The sequence below is a fragment of the Glandiceps talaboti genome, chromosome 14 (genome assembly GCF_964340395.1).
Source record: "Glandiceps talaboti chromosome 14, keGlaTala1.1, whole genome shotgun sequence".
NCBI classification, from domain to species: Eukaryota; Metazoa; Hemichordata; class Enteropneusta; family Spengelidae; genus Glandiceps; species Glandiceps talaboti.
This window is the reverse complement of record NC_135562.1, coordinates 18,379,268-18,399,947: the sequence shown is the minus strand read 5'-3', so window position 1 is coordinate 18,399,947 and position 20,680 is coordinate 18,379,268. Positions and strand designations below refer to the sequence as shown.

The following is a 20,680-nucleotide window of genomic DNA, read 5'->3' as shown; positions in this document are numbered from 1 at the left end:
CGTATGCTTGCATAGTCTTCAATTTAAATTTCATTTGCAAGTCCTTCCCAGTGTCTATTTCAGTCGTTTATACTTCTATGTACAAAAGAAATTTTCTAATATCCAGCTTTGTATGGACTTTGAACAGTTTATATTGATGCCCTCTAGTGTCACAATGTCTGACATTGACAAAATCAGTCACTCTAGTGTCATATTTCACCGACATAATTTTTTAGAGTTCAATCATATCTCCCCGTAAACGACGGTAAGCCAAAGTTGGTAAGTTCAGACGCCTTATCTTTCCTGGTATGACAATTCTCTAGATCCTGGAATTAACTTGGTAGCTCTGCGTTGCACACTTTCATCATTTTTGAATGTGGATCCGATTAATAATTAGGATAGTAATGTTCGCCGGTGTGATTTTTATAAAATAGAGAGTATGTTTGTTTTTGTTTTTTTAAATTTGTGCGTGTTTTTTTAGTTGTTGTGTGTTCTTTCTTGGTGGGGGGGGGGGTTTCTTCGTGTTTTTGTGTGATTTTCGATGATAAGTTTAAACATAGGTAGACACGTTATGTAATCACATCATATAGTTATAATATTTGTCAAGGTGATATACTTATTTGTTGGTTTGTTAATTTATTTGCCGTTTATTTGTTTGTGTATTTGTTTTTCTTCAAAATAACCAAAGTCCCTTGTGATCTGGGTTGACTAAACATTGAACCTTATATATACTGTTAGACAGTCGCGGTGCAAGCGAACATGAGACACTGTTAATCATTAACATTGACAGCACCACTACGGGCTGTGAACTGAACTAAAGCGACCCGGCACCAGCGGATGGATAACTTTAGTTTAGTTGTAGATGTTAATTGTGCGTCCCCAAAACGAAAATAAATTAGAAAACTAAAATGCATTTAAGGGGCTGCATTTTTCACAGCATTTCAGTTATTCCATACAATAACATATAATTTAATTTTGTGTACAGTGATGTGATGTACCATCTCACATATCTATGTAGAACTATTTACTAGCGGAGGAATACAAACTAGTGAGTAAATCTCTTACAGGTCATACCAGGTCAACCGTAATACAACCTGCGTCAGAAGTTTTCGTCGTCAAAGCGATCTTCTTGTTTGACTCCCCGATTTGACTTTTACTTTGATTTCTGAAAAGCACCGTCACACGAATACTGCTAGTGTGTCCCTACTTTGACGGTAAGTGATATAATTTTTTTTCCCCAGATGGTTCTCGATTACATGTGTGTCCATTAATTAACGTAAAAATAAAATTGACTTCCTGGTCGTTGAAATGTATAAACGTACGGTTATTACCTCGAATTGCAGACTGTTTTGCAATTTATAGGTGCAGTCCTGTAAGTCACCCCGATAGAGCTTATATCATTCCAATCGCCCAGGATTCAGGTTGATAACTTATGCTAATTATTGTACACCGGTTGTCAGTATATGTTCCAATGATGGCTATTGGTATGGCACGTAGTTCTGCTTGTAAACACTGTAGCACTAGCAGACGGATTAAATGCCGAAAATGTTGGGTCATTTTCATAATTTAGTCCTGCCTGCAAGCAGGATCCGGAGTTGCCATGACCATCTGATAAATAAACAATTTCAATCTTTCAGAACTTGAGTAGAACTTGGGAAGTCATGAATTTCCGTTTTCATTTTATCAAGCCGATTATTTATACCAAGCTAGTATAAAACATTTCTTGGAACTGAGGCCCATTTCATAGTACCTTAAAATGGCGACGGCATATAAGCCGCAGGCTCAGGTGCCTAAGTGATCTGCAGACAAGTATATATTCCCTCTTAATGGATACACCATTTGATTTCTGGGGCGGGAAAAGGAAAGAAAAAGAAAGAAAAATAAAATTTGTTGACTAACTGAAGATGAAAAAATAAATTGCTTTCAATGAGCAAAAAGAAAAAAAAATGAGCTGTAAGTGCAGAACTTAATACTGTCTTTTCTCGATACAAGGCAATAAAAATTAATGGTCTCGTCTACCCACTCTCACAGCCCACCAGACTATACCCCAATACTCAGTTCTCACTGTCCAGTTCAATCCAATATGAATTATTAACTGAGTGGGGAGGTGGGTGGGAGCAGTGACAGGTTACTATCGATTGCGTTGACCCGTCCCGTTTGAGGGAACTAGACACATCGTGATAACTGTGGTCTTCACAACATTATTTTGCATAAATTTCACCAGTGGGATCTGTAAGTGGGGTTTCAAAGATATCGGCACTGCGGGAAATCAAAACACTTCTCTGTGCCATAACAAAGCGTCATTGATACTGTTTCAACCACAGGGTGCTCAGGCTCATTTAGTTCTGTTTACAAATATAAACAAAACAAAATAAACGTACAAGTAAACAAACCAACAAAAACAAACAAATAAACAAGTAAACAAACAAACAAAATAAACTGACAAATGAGTATACTACCTGTCGTCAAATGCCAAAACAAAACAAAACAAAAGAGTACCATCAAATCAAATTACTTCAGAATACTGACCTGACTTAATTAAGTACTTTGAATCCTGTAATTTTTTAATAATCATAAAATATTTTTTCAATGGTATGGCATGCAACATTTTAGTTAGAGAATTTCTCTGTGTTATGGCTAAGTTTTCTCAATTCAACTTCCAATCCTGAGCAAGAGAGGATATTAATCCTCAATTAAAATAGCATCAGATAGCACTCTTTTAGTCCTTGAATTTCAAAATTTTCCAAGGACCAAAGGAAAATTCCCCTCCCCTCTACTCTCTCAAACATTGCCTTTTTAGCAGGTATTATTATAAAATAAACATATTAAAGTAGTGCCAGAAAGCTCTCTTTAGCACAACTGAACTGAAGGTTCAGTAGTGCTATAGGCATGGCAAAGTGTCTGTCTGTCTGTCTGTCTGTCTGTCTGCCTGTCTGTCTCTGTCTGTCTGTATGTCTGTCTGTCTGTGTGTGTGTGTGTGTGTGTGTGTGTGTGTGTGTGTGTGTGTGTGTAAACAACTTAAGTCAAAAACTGCTGGACTGATTGCTTTGATATTTGGTGGTCATGTTACTTCTGGTGTCTATTTGGGAAATGAAAATGATTGCATCAGAGATGTGGGTTTTGGGTTAAAAAATGTGATTTTTGGTCCAAAAATTTAAACTCCAAAACTACTGGGCAGATTGGTATGAAAGTTGATGGGGACATTCTTAGATGTGAGTAAATTAAGATTTGTTCATGACATGATGATTCCCTTGGTAGTATGCGAATTAGGGCTAAAAATGTTTGTTTTTGGTCAAAAACCTAGAATTCCAAAACTACACAGCAGATTGGGCTGAAATTTAAGAGAAATGTATCTGTGAGTGTATAGATGAAGAAATATTAAGCATAATAATGATCTCATCAGTAATATGCAAATTAGGTGTAAAAATGTGAATTTTGGTCAAAAATTTATATCTCAAAAAGTACTTTGTCAATGAGACCGAAACTTGGTGAGATGTTTCTAGAAGTGGTTTTTCTACAGATTTTCTTCCAAATATTTTGACACAATTAATTGGCCCTAGCAACGATAACCACGCACTTAGCAATAACCGAATGGCAGTATATTTTGCTCAAAGAACAACAGGGATTAATAGACAATTGAACAAACATTCAAAAAATGTATGTAAATTTGCCTAGAAACAAGACCACGCCCATAGCAACAGCCAAATGATCACATATATTGCGAAGATAACAACAGGGGTTAATAGACAAGTGAATAAACATTCATAAAAATATATGTAAATTTGCCTCGCAACAAGACCACGCCCTAGCAACAGTCAAATAATCACGTATATTACAAATATAACAGGAATTGAAAGACAAATGAATAGACATTCAATAAATGTATGCAAATGTGCCTAGCAACAAGACCACACCCATAGCAACAGCCAAATGATCACGTATATTGCAAAGATAATATCAGGAATTCATACACAAGTGAACAAAAATATTTTAAAATGTATGCAAATATATCTAACAACATGACCACACCCATAGCAACAGCCAAATGATAGCATATATCGTAAAGATAGCAAAATGGTAGGATAGGCAACTGGATAGTCATTCGACAAATGAATACTTCTTGTTAGCATGGACTACCATATGGATAAACATTTAAAAAAACTGTACAGTTGTGCTACAATGCCATTGGCGGTATTTTTACTAGTTGTTATTGGAAAAAAAATTGCTGATGTGGTGGCTGAAGAAAAAAATTGTTGAAGCCAAATCCTCTTGCCCCCTCCCCCGAAATTAAATGGTTTTTTCCCTAAAATGAATAACACTTATGTTTTTGTACGTTCTTCATTAGAAATTAGAAAGAAGACATTTCCATGAACTGAGGACATTTCATTGAATCTCAAAATGGCGACAGCATCTGGTGACTCAATACCTTTATCGAAAGTTGACGAACGTGTACTTGAATGTGCTGTGTGCCATGAAAGGTATAAATCACCCAAAATATTGAACTGTTTTCACTCTTTCTGTGAGCAGTGTCTCATTGAATGGATCAAAGCCAATAATGGGAAATTAAGCTGTCCTACATGTCGCATTGAATGGCCCTTGCCCTCCGGTGGGGTGACCAAACTTAGAGATAACACCTTCCTGAATGACTTAATGGATCTGATTTCTGAATCAGGGCCAGCCACGCAGGCAGCAAAGTGTGAAAATTGTAAAAAGGAAGCAAGCTGTTGGTGTAAAGACTGTGCACAATATTTCTGCACAGAGTGTGATTTGATTCATGAAACCATGAGATTGCTTAAAGGTCATGAAAGAATAACAATGGAGGAGTACAATAAAAAAAAAGAAACAGAACACTTCAAATTACTGCAGCCGAGATTCTGTGATGTCCATCCTAGCAGTCAGTTAGAATTCTACTGTGACAGCTGCCAACACCCTGTGTGCTACAAATGCACAGTTGTCAAACATAAATCACCAAATCATGATGTCATATCAACTGAAGAAGCCCTTCAGAAGTATACACCATCCCTGAAAAAGTATGCTGATGAGCTTGGTAGAGATGTAGAGAAACTAAAGAAAGCAAAAGAAGATGTGGGCAAGATTTCCAAAACTTTACGCCAGAATCATGGAAAGGTTGCAACACAGATCAAAGCTGCTATCAGGGAAACCCACGATACTGCTGCTGCAGAAGAGCATCGACTACTGAATGACCTACAAAAACAGTATCAGCTTGGTGATAAGCAGATACAAATGGAGCAAGAACATCTTGACCTCTACCTTGGAAATGTTGACAGTATGTATTCCTATTTGACACATGTACTCAGATTTGGTAGTGCTGTTGACATACTATCTGCAAAGAAAGCAGCAGAAGGTAGTCATCTCAACAAGAATCCTGTAGGGCCAGTGATAGAAGAGACAAGGAAACTGAGTGCATATTTACAGTTTTTGAGAAGTGGTCATCCAGTTGGAATCAACATTGGTAATATGGTAAATGAGATGTTACTAAGTACAGCACCAACACAGTCTCTACGTGACTTTTTGAAGTCTCCTGCAGTCTCAAGTGAAATTCATAAAATCTTCAGACAAAGAAAACTCCAAGCTACATATTTGGTCGATGGAGAAGACATCAAGTGTTATGGTGTCAGTGGTAATGATGTGAAAGATGCTACTGATGTGATACAGAGAAGTGTCTCTGAAGAAACAATACCCATACTTCCACAAAGTAAAGACGCACTTCGTAAGGCAGCCTGGAATGACTTGGTGACATACCTACAAGAAGAACATCCCATAAATATCACACAGGTGCGTCAACGTGGAACACAAACTGTGTTAGTGACTGGCTTTGAGAAATCCATGCCAACTGTCATGAGAATTCTTCAAGATTACATAAAGTTGAACACTGTTATAGAACATTCGATACCATTGGAAGCAGGTAAAGTTCGGTACATCTTTGACTTCAAGAAGGGCGACATTGCAAGAATACAGCGGCAAGCTACGAGAATGCCTTTACACATTGAAGCATGTCAAAGGCCCTCCATGATTGTCATCAAAGGAACTGGAGATGACGTGATATCAGGACTGCGAGAACTGCAACAGCTAATAGATAATGTCCATGGACATCCATACTTAATTGACAATCCTTTGATAACCAATTTATTCCAAGAAGAAAAGGGTCAAAACTACTTGAGAATGATTGAGAGAAACCATAATTGTAGGATAGATGTGGGAGATCCTCTCAAAGTTACCATGCAAGGAAAATCTGTAGATAAAGGTAACCATTTTACATTAGGGACTGGTCAGTTTCTCCAGCCTGGAGGTGGGGGGTGGGGGTGGATTCTTAAATCGGGCCGACAAAAAGTCACTGAACGGTGACTTCTGAACCCCCCCCCCATCTGTAAAACCAAATACAGAAATACAGGCTGACCCCCCCCCCCCCCCCATCACTTGATTCTAAAACATGATGACACCCCCCCCCCACCACCACCACCATATATAATATTCACATGACAGGTATTTTTTGATCGTGACTCAGTGTGGACTGCTTGACTGTCTTGCAAATACTTTATAAAATCCCAGGATAGCACTATCATAATTATAATTATTGACTACACAGGGTAAATATATTCCAAAAGGAGTTTAATAGCATCTTGACAGTGAAAGGTAGGGGGAAAGCTTGAGAGCGGAGTATGTACATCTCTTATGGGGGGGTCCTAAGGGCTCTCCCCCTAGAAGCCTAGGAGGTTTTTACCTCTTGAAAAGTCAATTTTGAGACTAGACATTTTCAGAAAATAATTTCCTGACAGTAAGAGGTAGGGGGAAGAGCTTGAAAATGGGATGTATACACCTCATTTGGGAGGGGGGGGGGTCCTAAGGGGTCTCCCCCTAGAAGCCCTGGAGTTTTTTTACTCTGAAAAGTCAATTTTGAGACTATTCAGACCCTTTCAAACCATAATTTCCAAGCTTTACAAGACAGCACCAATATGTAAAAAGCAAGTAAATACATGTAGGGTTGAAATACTTGTGAATTATACTTTAAAAGCACCTTGACAGTAAGAGGTAGGGGGAAGAGCTTGAGACTGGGATATATCCACCTCATGTTGGTGGTCCTAGGGGTCTCCCTCTAGAAGCCCTGGAGGATTTTTACTCTTAAAGCCAATATTTAGGCTATTCAGACCTTTCAAGCGATAACTTAATTCATGCTTTACAAGACAGCACCATCAAGTATCTAAAACTATTCTTTATAACTAACATAGGGTTGAAATATATTCTTAAAAGTTGAATGGCATCATTATATACATGTAGTAAAAGTCAGCACATCTAATGGTAGTATCATTGGTAGGGGAGATTTAGAATTTAAGGCAATTTTAGACTATCTTGGCAAAAATTTCAAATCTTTACATGTAAAAGACAATATCATCTCAAATTAGAATAGGGTGAAAGTATTTAAGAAAAGTGTAATACCAGGTTTGTTGGTGTATCTGATTGTTGATTGAATGCTTGAGTGACCTCTGGGGGTTTGGGAGTCCTTGGAGTTTCCCCCTGGCAGATCTGCAGTTTTTTGCTTCTATTAATGCAATGTTTAGGTTATTTATAGCCTTTGAGGTAATGTTTCCAAGGTTCGAAAAGCTAACGTAAATGTAAGTTTTACATAAGTTTCCCATGTCACATAAAAATGGGCTTGTAGCGTTGGTATAGGGACATTAATATTGCACGAATAGTAAAGTCACCATTATGTTAGAGAACTTTAGGTGGTCATACCTAGTGTATAATAGAAAATGGAATCTGATGAGATGTGGTGATTTGCATACTTGTCAATAACATGTAGTTCCCAAAAAAGAAATTGTATTAATCTCTTCTGACAAGTTCATACTCGGACGAGTAGAACAATTTAGGTTAACTTTTTTTATAAACATAGAATATTACCAAATACGAAACCTTCAAGTTCACTTTTGCCCCAAAGTGCAATATAAGTGAAGCATTGATTGTGAAACAGCCAAGCATTTACATGCCATGTTCTGTAAATAGTGTGGTAGCTTGGTAATACATGTATATGTATAGTTATGTTAGAACTAATAAGTAATATTAAAGAATTCATGTAAGAATCAGGGACAAGAACAAATCTCAGATAAGGCTATATATGCCATTGTATAGAAAAGGATTTTTTTCTTCCATCACAATCCAAAACACAATGACCACCCCACCCCCATCCACAATTTCCAAAACAGCATGATTGCCAATATCAAAAACAGAGTGACCCCCTACAAATCCCCCCCCCCCCCACCCCAGGCCGAAGAAACTGACTGGTCCCTAGGGGCATTTCCATTTCACAGTATGATGTGACTTTCGCAGGAATAATTCTTTGATGTGTCTAGTTTGAAAATTGTTCAGATGAAACAATAGAACCATAGCATAGCCGTGTGATTTTAGCCGAAAATGGGGACTTTGGAAAAAAATGAACTAAAAAGTTACTGAGCAGATTGTTTAGAAAGTCCATTTGGACGTTTCAAGATATGTGTAGTAGAATGGTTCATTAGTCCCCGCCGGGCGGGGACTTATGGATTTGGTTCCGTCCGTCCGTGTGTCCTTCTGTCCGTCCAGAGCCGTTTCTTGGTGATGTTTGGACCAATTTTTTTCAAACTTGGTACAGGGGCAACATACTATGGCGTACATATGCATGTCAATTTGTTTTATGATACGATCCAATATGGCCGTCTAGCAGCCATTTTGTTTGCAAATTTTCCCTGTCCAAAGCCATAACTCAGACATGCTTGAACAGATCTCATTCAAAGTTGGTATTAGGGTAGTGTTCTATGACATACATGTGCATATTCATTGTTGTCGTGATACAATCCAATATGGCTGCCTGGCAGTCATTTTGTTTGCGAATTTTCCATGTCCAAATCCATAACTCAAACATGCTTGAACAGATCTCATTCAAAGTTGGTATTAGCACAGCGTTCTATGACATACATGTGCATATCTATTTTCGTTTTAATACAATCCGATATTGCTGCCTGGCAACCATTTTGTTGGCGCAGTTTTCATGTCCAAAGCCATAACTCAGACATGCTTGAACAGAGTAGTGATATCAAAAACAACCATATGAGGCCAAACAACATTAACCAGGTTTGAAAATGACAACATAAACTGCCAGTTCCTTAAAACCCAACCATAGCGGGGACTGTCATTTTCAATGACTTGTTTCTTGATGATGTCTGTCTGTCTGTCTGTCTGTCTGTCTGTCTGTGTGTGTGTGTATGTATGTATGTATGTATGTATGTATGTATGTATGTTCAGCATATGCGGCATGCCCCTTTAAATTAACTTAACTGTACAATCTGAGATGTAACTGTTGCTGCAATTCATTCAACAAATATAATGTTCATCTAAAACAGATATCCAAAGATAAGGTTTTATATCATAAGGCTTGATATTGATAAGATACATGTGTATTAGTCACTGGGCACTCCAATGTTTATCTGTCTTATCAATTGCTGTCGGTTTTACAGACCCTTTTACCTATAATTATAACACTAGAAGGACAGATTGTAAACAAGAATAGTAAAGCAACACTGGGCTAATCTGTGTGGGCAAGTATCTTGTAATGAGTATTAACCTTGACTATGCTACTAAATATCAAAAGACCAGCAGCGCCATTGTATTAGCCCCTGCTGTCTGTCTGTCTGTCCGTCTGACTGTTTTGTATTTATTCCTGTTTGTATTATCAATATCTCAAAAACCCATGGCTTGCTTGAAATAAAATGTGGCACTGAGATTTTAATAGCTAGTGCGGACAACTGGTTAGGTTTTAGTAAACATGTTCTACTAATATTAATGTAGCATTTGCATATTATATAACAATGTCTGATAATTAGGCAACATCTTCAGAATGCAAGCTTATAAAAAAATTAGAATTTAGTATATATGTTGATTATAACAAAGTTCATGTTAGTTGTTACCTACAAGCTTGTTGATTTTCACATAATTAGACAATACTGTCAGTGTGCAAGATTCAAATTTCATAACTTAGTATGCAATTGATTGTAACCAAATGCACATGTCCTTGTCCATTAAGTTTGTTGATGCAGCTTTTAGTTTTAGTACTTGCAATGAGTTATTTAAGGTGTCTAGTAGAAGCTGGCAGCCAGAGAAAAGTCCATTTACTGTAACTATTTCTCCTGCTACTCTGTATTTACATGTACACAGCTCATAGACATATGTCAAATATATCATAATAATAATGTTCAGTTCTTATATAGCGCTTTCCCACACCGTGCTCAAAGTGCTTTACAATTATTACCCCTGGCTCGGATCAGAACGGCACAACGGCCCTTTAGTCTTCCTCAACTCCCCGGGGAGCATACAATCCATTGCAGCCATTTAAGCGCATAGGATTAAAGTCTTCACATTGCAACCTACATCCTACCAGGTCCCCAATTATACTTCTGGGTTGACTGAAGCACAGTCGTGGTTCAAATCTTGCCCAAGGACTTTAGCCACTCAGAAACAAACAGCAAGCAGCGACAGGGCTCGAACCTGCAACCTGTAGATTCCAAGCCAGTCACGCTAACCATTCACCCATCATGACTCCATCATCTCTTAGTGAGCAAAATTAAACTGTACAAACAACATAAAATATTGACCATTGGTCCTGGAGTAATCATAATGTATATATATGTGCTTGATATGTATACACCCTTATCAAATTGCTACTTATATTTAACTTACAAAGTTTTGTTAAATCTTGCTTACCTTAGAAATGTTTGATTGTCAAAAATGTTTAAAATTAATTGGTATAATTCTGTCAAACTTAAAACCAACCTAATGATGAGAAACTAACCCAAGGTAGCACTTTCAGTTTACATCAGGTTCTTTATATTTCTGAAGGTGATACTGATAGCTCACTACTTGAAGCAGTATTTGGAAAGAAAAGGGCTGAGAAGGAAGCTGGTATCATACGAGATGCAATCACTCTGTACATATTTGCTGCATCTGAAAATGATGTGAAAGGTGCAATTTCTCAAATAGAGAAAATACTTGCTGATGAGATCGTCGACATTGTGAGTTTTCAGCTTTTTCAATACATTAGCCCTTGTGTCTCCCCCCCATTTGGATGCTGTTACATTGAGTTAATCTGTCTGTACATCTATTCATCTTTGTGTCCATCATCAGTGTGCCTGTGTGTCCATGGCATAATACATCATTTCATTAAATATATGTGTTATATCCAATTTTATTAAAACCTGGCACAAAGTTGACATATCATATTGGTTGTGTGTGTTTCATGCCAAAAGGCAGCCATATTTGCCATTAAAAATAAGTATTTACTGCAACTCATAAAAATTGTAAGTTGCATTCTCCATTCAAGTATCTAACCCTATTATATTTGTGGCAAGATTTCTTTTAATGACCAATTATTACTATAATCAAAACTATTTCTTACAAATTAAATATAACAATTTACAAAACCAGAGAAATTAAACAATTAGTGCATTAATTGTATTACTCGATTCTAGGACAACTGCCCCCGGACAATTGCCCCCAAAGGACAACTGCACCCCCCCCCCCCCCGGACTACTGCCCCCGAATGAAAAAAAAGCTAGTATTACATATGAATGGGTTTGTCATTCATTAAAAAGTCACCGTCGGCAACTTACCGCCGCAATTTGCATACATTATACTCACTACATTTACATGTTTTACTCTATTGTTATCTGTGATAATTGTTACATCATTCATAAAAGTAGGCAAGTGATCTGAAATTATTTCTTGTACAGGTAATAAAAATCAATCAATCAATCAATTTATTTATACTCACATTTGCACGTTTTACTCTATTGTCATCTGTGATAATTGTTATGACAATTATAAAAGTCGGCATGATGCTTTAACTTAACGGTGACTTTTTAATGAATGACAAACCCGTTCATCTGTAATACTAGCTTTTTTCCGTTAGGGGGCAGTAGTCCGTGGCAGTTGTCCTTTGGGGGCAGTTGTCCAGGGGCAGTTGTCGGGGGGGGGGGGGGGGGGTTGTCCTGCTCCCAAAATTACTCATACCACTTTTTAGTGAATGGTCATAGCCATATTTGATGAAAATATTAACTAGGCTTACAATAGGTCAAGAACCATAAGACATGGAGACTTATGAGGTCCACTAGTTTCGAGTTAAGTATAGGTTACAATGAAACTTTGCGGGTATATACTACATGTAAGCAATGAATGCAAATTTGAAAAGAAAAAACTGGGTCACCACATTCCTTAAAAACACACACAACCAATATGATATGTCAACTATGTGCCAGGTTTTAATAAAATTGGATATAACACATACATTTAATGAAATCGCTAAAAATGGGTACTATCACCAACATCAAATTTCCATAAACTGCATATATTCTGAAATCCTTGAATATTTTTTCAATGTGTTTACAGATTTTTCTTATTGTTTTATTCCATGTTATTTACACACAATATATTATTTTAATAATATCGATTGCAAATTATTGGGTGTGTCTATAAATAGCATTTTTAGTTCAAAATTCAGTTTCTACAGAGAATTGGACAAAATCTACAAGAATTAACCAATATTCTTATCTTAGGGGGGGGGGATGTTGTCTATGAAGAGTTGTTAATATCTATATAGTAAATACCTAATTATTTGGATTACACTACATACTTTCACTTCATATATTTATTCACAACTGTAATTTGATACATGTGTTATGTCACTCTGTATACCATACCACCTTTCCTTAATCTTTGGAAAATACTTGAATGTATGTGATTAAAGTTTATGTGATTACATCAAAGACTATCAATGAAAGAACTTGATAAAGGTGTTTATACCTAAATATGTACACAATTTCTGCTTTATACACACTGAAGATCATAGATAAGGAGGGGATCAGCAAACTATCTGCTGAAGATTGGTCACATTTACAGGAGAATGCCCTGAAATTACATGTAAGTATTGCAAATAAAGCTATACACGTACAATGTATGTACATCTTTGGACATTACACATAATATTCAATGTATACATTTAATATTCTGTATGTAGTAATGTCTAATACATACATACAACATTCAAGTGGCTATCCCTCATAGTCAATGCTGGTCAAATAGCTGAAATTGGTCTTTAAGCCATAGCTGAGTCACCATGATGTTGATAACTATATCATTAGAGGTAAGAAATGCTCCTTCATATATAAATTGTTGACGTGATGTCTATCATCAAGGTCAAATATTTAAATAGCTTTAGAAGTTTAATATCCAAGTTAGAGACACCATTAAAATATCTGAACCTATATTTACAGAAGTCAGCTTTCAATTCAGACACAGAACTTTCTATCAACCTTTACAGAAACGAGTCTGTAGAAGTCTATAGAAGTCTAATAGAAAATCCATAGCGCTGTCTATAGAATAGAATTTTTTCTATAGAATTCTATAGTCATTATATAGAAGTCTATGGGCGTTCTATAGAAGTGTATAAATGTTCTATGGATTTTCCTGGCGTTTTGGCACCCTTTTCTATAGAAATCTAGACTTGTACACACTTTCTTTTGACTTTAACATGAATGTTTAAATAATCAAAAAAATTAAAAAAAAAACCAAAAAAAACATACAAAACATTCAACATAGCCGATGTTCAGTGATGTAAAAAATGTTCTCCTGAATATCAGTACTACTCTACATAAACAGATGTTGTACATATCTAGATGGACACAATCATATATCCCTTATACCAATATAAATTGTTATTCACTTCCTATAATCTCTAGTTTTAAGTTATTTTCCTTTGGAAATAAAGACATTCTGATTTTAGCCACACTACTACAAGTGACTTCTCTCTCTATCCACCATTACCCATCCCCTACCTCACAGCAACCTGCCTTCTGATATGCCTAGCCACAACTTTACTGGACTGTCTATTCAAAGGGGTTTGAAATTGGCCATATTTGTTTGCAACTTTTTGTTTTTTGTGTAATGTTCAATCTCTCTTCTTATATTTACAAAGATTTGTTTTTGGGTTTTTTTTTTTTGTTTCCTTGTTTTTTCTTTTTCTTTTAAAAAATACCTTTTCCCTATAAGTTGCCATGTAATAAAGTAATGATTTGAAAATCTGATGTATTTTTCGGAATCAATTTTAACCTTCTTTTGTTGGTTTTAATAAACCAGCTTTATTATGACTACCTAAGTTATTGATTATTTATGAGTTACATGTAGTTCTGCTGAATGCCCTCAACTGGTGATCCTTCCAAACCACTGACCCTTCCTCTTTCCACTCCACTGACAGACAGACTGACAGACACAGACAGACAGACAGACACTGCAGACAAAGCATAACATAACCTTTCCTTGTGGGAGGTTAAATGAATTTTCTAATTGTCATTCAGCCAAATAAAGAACATAGTTATAATGAAATAGGTATATATTAGAATAGTGATTGCCACACATCTTAAAGTATAGAGTTCAGTAATTCCAAATTAAAATAAAGGAGAGTTTATCTAAATTTAAATAACATTGTTCATGACAAGATGATTTTATCCTTGTTAAACATGCGACTGGCGGCGCCTGGGACCATTTTTGCATATGACTGACTGTATGTTTAGAGGTGGAGAACTTGTGATGATCGACTCACTGGCAAGTAATAACCAAAATATAAACATTCCCTATATCTGGCTTTTTCACATGCAAATGCTGCATATTTGAATAATCCTGAATGACACACAATCTAAGCAGCTGTTTGCAGGGGAATTTGTCTCATTTGGAGAGGTTTTTTTTATTCTATGAAACAAACAGACTGATTTTCAGCTAATTTGTGTATCAAGTTACAATCCTACGACATTCACAAACAACTTGTACATGATACATGACCTGTGTGTTTCTCGAAGCACAGAAAAATGCTGAAAACAAGACCCAGAAGCTAGTGCTCTGTACAGCAGCTTGAATTTCCCGCATTTGCATAGATTATCCATAATCCTCTTTATATCCGGTCATAAGGATAAGTCCGACATTGTCATGATATTCTTAGGGCAGGTGAGATGAAACTACAATATGTGTATTATATATTGATGAGTTTGTAATAAAAACTGCACTCAGTCCAACTACAAAAGGGATGCACCAATTGGGAGACATGGACTTGATAAAAGCACAAGTCTGGTTTCTCTACAGTTGAAATATTTTATTACCAACATATCGACTCTTCTTCACGGTCTAAAAATAACATAAACGGATAATTTGTCCAGACTGCTCAGAAGGTCTTGAATTTAATATTGCACAAACGGTTTCCCTTCAAATCTGGGTGTCAGTGTTTTGTCAGAGCTGTTAGTAAATGACATTCCAAAATCATTACTGTAACAATATAATTTAGCAGTTGTTGTGTTTATGATTTCTCTCTAATGATCATGGGGTCATGGGGTCAACAACATTGATTCTTTTGTACTTACCACTTTTTGCCTACATATGTTTTTCATGATTTGTAGGTGAAACTTCAAAAGATAGACACTGGAAGTGTAATAAGACTGAGACTTCAAGGAACTCCACAGTCTGTCATGACAGTCCAAAGAGAAGTTAATGCACTTCTTGATAGAATAAGTGAGGAGGAGAGACGAATTAGTGAAGCCAAAATGCTTGCAAGGAATGTGAAGTGGTTGTATTTGAATGATGAAGAGACCTATGAAGAGTATGAAGATGAAGTGATGGGACTTATTGAAAAAGCACATTTGGATGATAAGAGGTCCGTTACAGTGGATATAGAGGGTGGGAAATACATGATTGACTTTACAACTATGACAGAGATGGATATGTCAGATAGATCCAAAGTACCAGTTAGAAGAGACCTGAGAGCAAGTAAGATCAGTACCCATTCCTATTAAAAGTGGGACATTTTCCTTCACTTAAAGATATTACCAAACAACATGCATTTTTAAAAGTATTCAAATATCAAAGAATGTGATTTCTTGCTAGATATCACCTACCCTTGTGATAAAATATAAATTTATATTCAGAAGACAGTTTGCAAAGTTCCTTAGAAATGTTAACATACTGGTCGTTGATAGCATAATAAAAAACATTATAATCAAACTTTGCTATTTTCAGATATCATTTATGCATTTATTTATTTATCATTTTTTCTTGTCTTGTTTTCTATGTTATTCAAACGCTTCCTTTTTTCTACATAATAACTCATTATTATAGATAGCATTTCCCTCCCTAACCACTGGCGAAAAATGGCAGATGCAGAACAGCTAAAAAGAGTACTATTGGATGTCCACTCAACTGAATTCCAAACTGTTGCCACAGCCTTTATGAAGTCTCTTCAACCATATATTGTTGTACAGGTGAGTATTGAAATCAAGACTGCCAGTGTGTTTTAGAGATTTAGCTATCAAATTGTTTTAGCCACAAATTTGTAATTATCCATAAATGCACATCGTAATTTGATCCCATATTTTGATATTAGAAAATATTTAATTGTATACTAGGTATTTGAAAATGTACTATGCATATATCTGAGTCATCAATACAGTATATTATCAATTACAACCCAAGGAACAGTAAACTTGGCAGTCATGTATGATGTTTTCAATTTCGACTTGGTAATATTAATGTTGTTTTCATTAATATTGTTATTGTTGTTGTTGTTGTTGTTGTTGTTCAAATGCAATTGATGTCTGTGTTCATACTGCGTACTAAAGGACATCATATCAATAGACTATATTTGTGATTCAGTTAGTTAACAAAAGTGAAATGTTTCCATTAATTAAAGAGAAAAGTAAATGGTAAATCTAGTAAAATGTTTCAGCTGTTGGGGTTACAAAAAAAAATCATTGTTCATGTACAACAAGAGTTACATGCCACTGCACAATGAATATTTATATTAAAGTTATTACTTTGTATTGCCATGGTGAGACCTTACCCCTCATCAATTATTTCTGGCTTGACTTGTTAACAAGAACACTTTCTTAGTCCATGATAAAATAACAAAGGCGATTTTCTTTTCTGTAGCAAATTGAACGGATTCAAAATCCAAAACTATATCGAAAGTATATGGTACTGAAACAAAACATGGACAGGAAAAATAAGAAAGGAATTAATAATGTAAAGTTACTGTATCATGGTACGGCTGCATACAATGTTGATAAGATAAGTTATGGTGAATTCTACAGTAGTTTTGCAGGAAAGAATGGTAAGATACAGAATTGAAAGTGTGATCTTCATTCACAAATTTAAACTATTGTGTATATGATGGACATTGCCTATCTTTAGCCCTGTCATGATATTCCTAAATTATAACACTAGCAGTACAAATAATGTCAATAATAATGAGGACTAAACATTGTTGTGATATCTGGTAAAATGCTAAAGTGTGTGTGTGTGTGGGGGGGTGTATTGATTTAAATTGTTTGTTATGGGTTGTGAAGACTGAAACAAATACAAAAACAGTGAAAACATGCAACATCTGATGTGAACTTGAATGTCACCAATGTATACATTACTCATTTACCGTCAATATAATAATTTGTGTATACATCAGAATTATTGTGTACTGTATGTAAAACAATCTTACATCACATTAACATATTTTTTTTTCAAATAAAAAAATAGATATAAAATTTTGTTTACATGCGAACATCCTGTAGTTCAACCTACCAATAAATAAAGGCTGTGATGTATAATGTATTTAAGTCTGTGGCTTTTGATTCAAGTAATTATGTACAATCATGTAATTACTCTTTACAGCTACAAGTTATGGGCACGGGAGCTACTTTGCTGTGAATTCTAGTTACTCTGCATCCACAACGTTTTCACCACCTGATCCAAGAACTGGAAATAGATATGTATACCAAGCTAAAGTACTGACAGGAGAGTTTACTAGAGGACAACAAGGAATATTGGTACCACCATCAAAGAGTGGAAGTGATCCAACAGACTTGTACGATAGTGTAACTGATAATGTGCAAAACCCATCACTGTTTGTCATATTCAATGATGCTCAGGCCTACCCTGAGTATCTTATTACATTCAGATAAATGTGTACATGGACAGTTGTTTCATAACAAACAGATAGGGTATACAGATATCAATCAACATTTAATAACTGAGTTTTGTGATTTTGGATAACTATGTTGAACTTTCTCCTTGTTATTACAAGAAATGCTTATATGAACCCACACTGTAAACAAGGGGTCTCCTTTTGACCTCGTAAGGTTCTCTGTGAATATGCGTAAGAAAAAAACTGTCTGAAAAAAGTAAACTTATGTTGGTAAGTCGCCACACAGGGGTTATCGGGTATTTCCTGCAAGGGATTAAGGTAAAACTTGAGTTGATGACATATTATTACTTTGTAATGTTGTCTGTGTTTTGTTAAAGTGCATTGAGATATAATGTAATGCACTACATATAAGAAGTATAGATTATATTATATTAGATTTCACAATCATGTGAAAGTCATCCTCCTCCAGTTTTAATGATCAAGGTATAAGATGTCCATTATTAGAGGTTAATTGGGGAGTGTTTCTGAAAAAAGCCCACCTTCTCTTCCTGTAAAGGATTAACATTATAATTTGTTACTATCTCTGTCAGATTGGAAATTGACCTCAAAATTCACAAGTAGAGGAACTTTTACACCATTACATTGGCATTGTTATTATACAAGACAATTATGCATATCTACTAATATGCACATATTGCCTGGCTGTATGAAGAAACTAGTAGACGTCGATTACCCAGAGGCCAGTTTGGCAGAAATCATGAGAGGGAAAATGACATCTGCTAGTGTCTACATAAGGCCAGACAACAAGTGTTTTCATAACACACCACTTTCTCAGGAACAGATAGTCAAAGCAAATCACTTTGATAAGACTTTTGTCCATATGAATATTGCGCTTGGGAAACTAGAATGTGACTACTTTCCCTATGTGCAAATTGAGGTCAATTTGGTCAATAGTCCATACCATGTGATACAGTTTAAGCCATTAATCACTGAAGGATACATGGAAATGTTGTGTTATGATATTGATGAGTCATGTTTTATTTTTCATATACGTTTGAGTTTAATTGATATGCTGCTTGGAGTGACTTGCATGTAGTAGCTTTCAGCAGTCATTTGATGTACTTGTGTGTCTTTTCAACTTTTCAATAGATGGTATTTAATCAGGACTTGATATAGTATTAGTATGTATCTCAGAAATATATATCAAACTTTCAGTGATGTTTCTTTATTTAATAGCAAGACATCAAACCAAATTGAGACAAAACAAAGAGCAAACATATATGTATTTAGTATCGAATTGAACTTTTATTCCAAACACACACTGGAAAATTTTACATGAAATTTTCAACTGTACACTTGTCTATGTGAACAAATTGACTGACGTGTAAGGCCGAAATTTTAAAATTTTCATGTTTGTGTTTGTATTTTTGTTCAATTTGATATTGTGGTTTACCAACACAGATGAATTTCCATTTGACGCAACCCCACTTGATTTGTAAATACAGCAGACTGTAGCAATATCCATACTATACCTGTGAAAATAGTAACAGAGCACTCTTACTCTGGGGAAAAATAATTTAACAATTTCCTTGAACACAAGACAATGTACTCAAATTTTGTAATGTATAAGGTGATTTCAGCTACTCTGATTTTCAAACAAATTCGTTCTAAGGTACATTCTTCCCTGTCAGGTTTGGTGTGTAAAATTGGCAGCTTTGGTTGTTGGTGTAGTTTTTTTATTTTCACAGTTATGTACATTGTACTGCAACCAGGTTATAAATACTTTCAATGATAAAGATGTTCATATTGAAGATGTATAAGCTCCATTGATAACAGCCTGTTGTATTATGTATACACTATTAGTGCGCCACCAATGGTTGCATCCTATAATCTTTTGTTTTAGTGAATCACACAGTAGCTGTACCTAAAATATAAGAGTATGTTTATCTAAACAAAATCCACAGATTTTAACAATGTAATGTCTATGTATAGTGTCTGAAAGGTATTGTTCAGCGTCTATTTTTAATCACCATATTATTTCTTGTAGAAATGTATGTGAACATGTTCCTGAAATTATGAAATTCAAAAAATATATTGCACGAAATTCAAAATTGAAAAAAGTTATCAAAAAAAACTAGCATGGGATAAAATCTGTAAATTACATCAGGTACAACACATGCATTTCTGTGAGATTAATTTCCCACTTGCCTGAAAGGTCAAGGGTCATTTCCATCCACCATTATAGCATATAGTTACAGCTACTTGACATTTAATTCACCAGTGGTATTATGTATAGGTATATTAATTCAAGGCATTGTAGTAATGGAACCTCCACACTGTAGTCTTTACTTGAAGTGTCAATAGAATCCATAAATATCAAACAGATTCACACATCTCGGTTGTGACACAGGAGGTGGAAAATGATATGTTTGTCATATCTATACTCCATTGTCATACAAACCACAGTCAACTGTATGGGTATCTATATAAGTTTCCATCTCAAAAGTGTTCTATGGATTCATAAGTGATGTTCTTCTTTCTCCACTACCACCTTGTTCAATTTCAGAATATTTCTGAACCAGATTTTGTATTTCTTGCATTATTTGAAGGTGAAGGTGCTAGTGCTGGCAATAAACTAATCTAGAAACAAGTCTATTGTGTTTTGGTAACTTTTTTGTTAATGTTGTTGTTGTTGTTGTTGTTGTTGTT

The 20,680-nt window shown here is 35.5% G+C and overlaps 1 protein-coding gene across 1 annotated transcript; it reads left to right on the top strand.

Annotated features, from left to right (window-relative positions):
- The first annotated feature begins 1,061 nt into the window (after positions 1–1,061).
- Positions 1,062–20,608, top strand: LOC144445727 (uncharacterized). The gene is made up of 8 exons (XM_078135370.1): positions 1,062–1,193; positions 4,325–6,244; positions 10,861–11,033; positions 12,859–12,936; positions 15,459–15,825; positions 16,174–16,316; positions 16,984–17,164; positions 17,719–20,608. The coding sequence occupies exons 2-8, from the start codon at positions 4,378–4,380 to the stop codon at positions 18,006–18,008; spliced, it is 3,099 nt and encodes a 1,032-aa protein (XP_077991496.1). The 5' UTR covers positions 1,062–1,193; positions 4,325–4,377; the 3' UTR covers positions 18,009–20,608.
- The last annotated feature ends 72 nt before the right edge of the window (positions 20,609–20,680 follow it).

Excerpts from the sequence above, each read along its gene's own strand:
- LOC144445727 (XM_078135370.1), top strand. The coding sequence starts at position 4,378 with ATGGCGACAGCATCTGGTGACTCAATACCTTTATCGAAAGTTGACGAA. Across the intron at positions 16,317-16,983 it reads AACCATATATTGTTGTACAG|CAAATTGAACGGATTCAAAA; the intron begins GTGAGTATTGAA and ends TCTTTTCTGTAG. Across the intron at positions 17,165-17,718 it reads TAGTTTTGCAGGAAAGAATG|CTACAAGTTATGGGCACGGG; the intron begins GTAAGATACAGA and ends TACTCTTTACAG.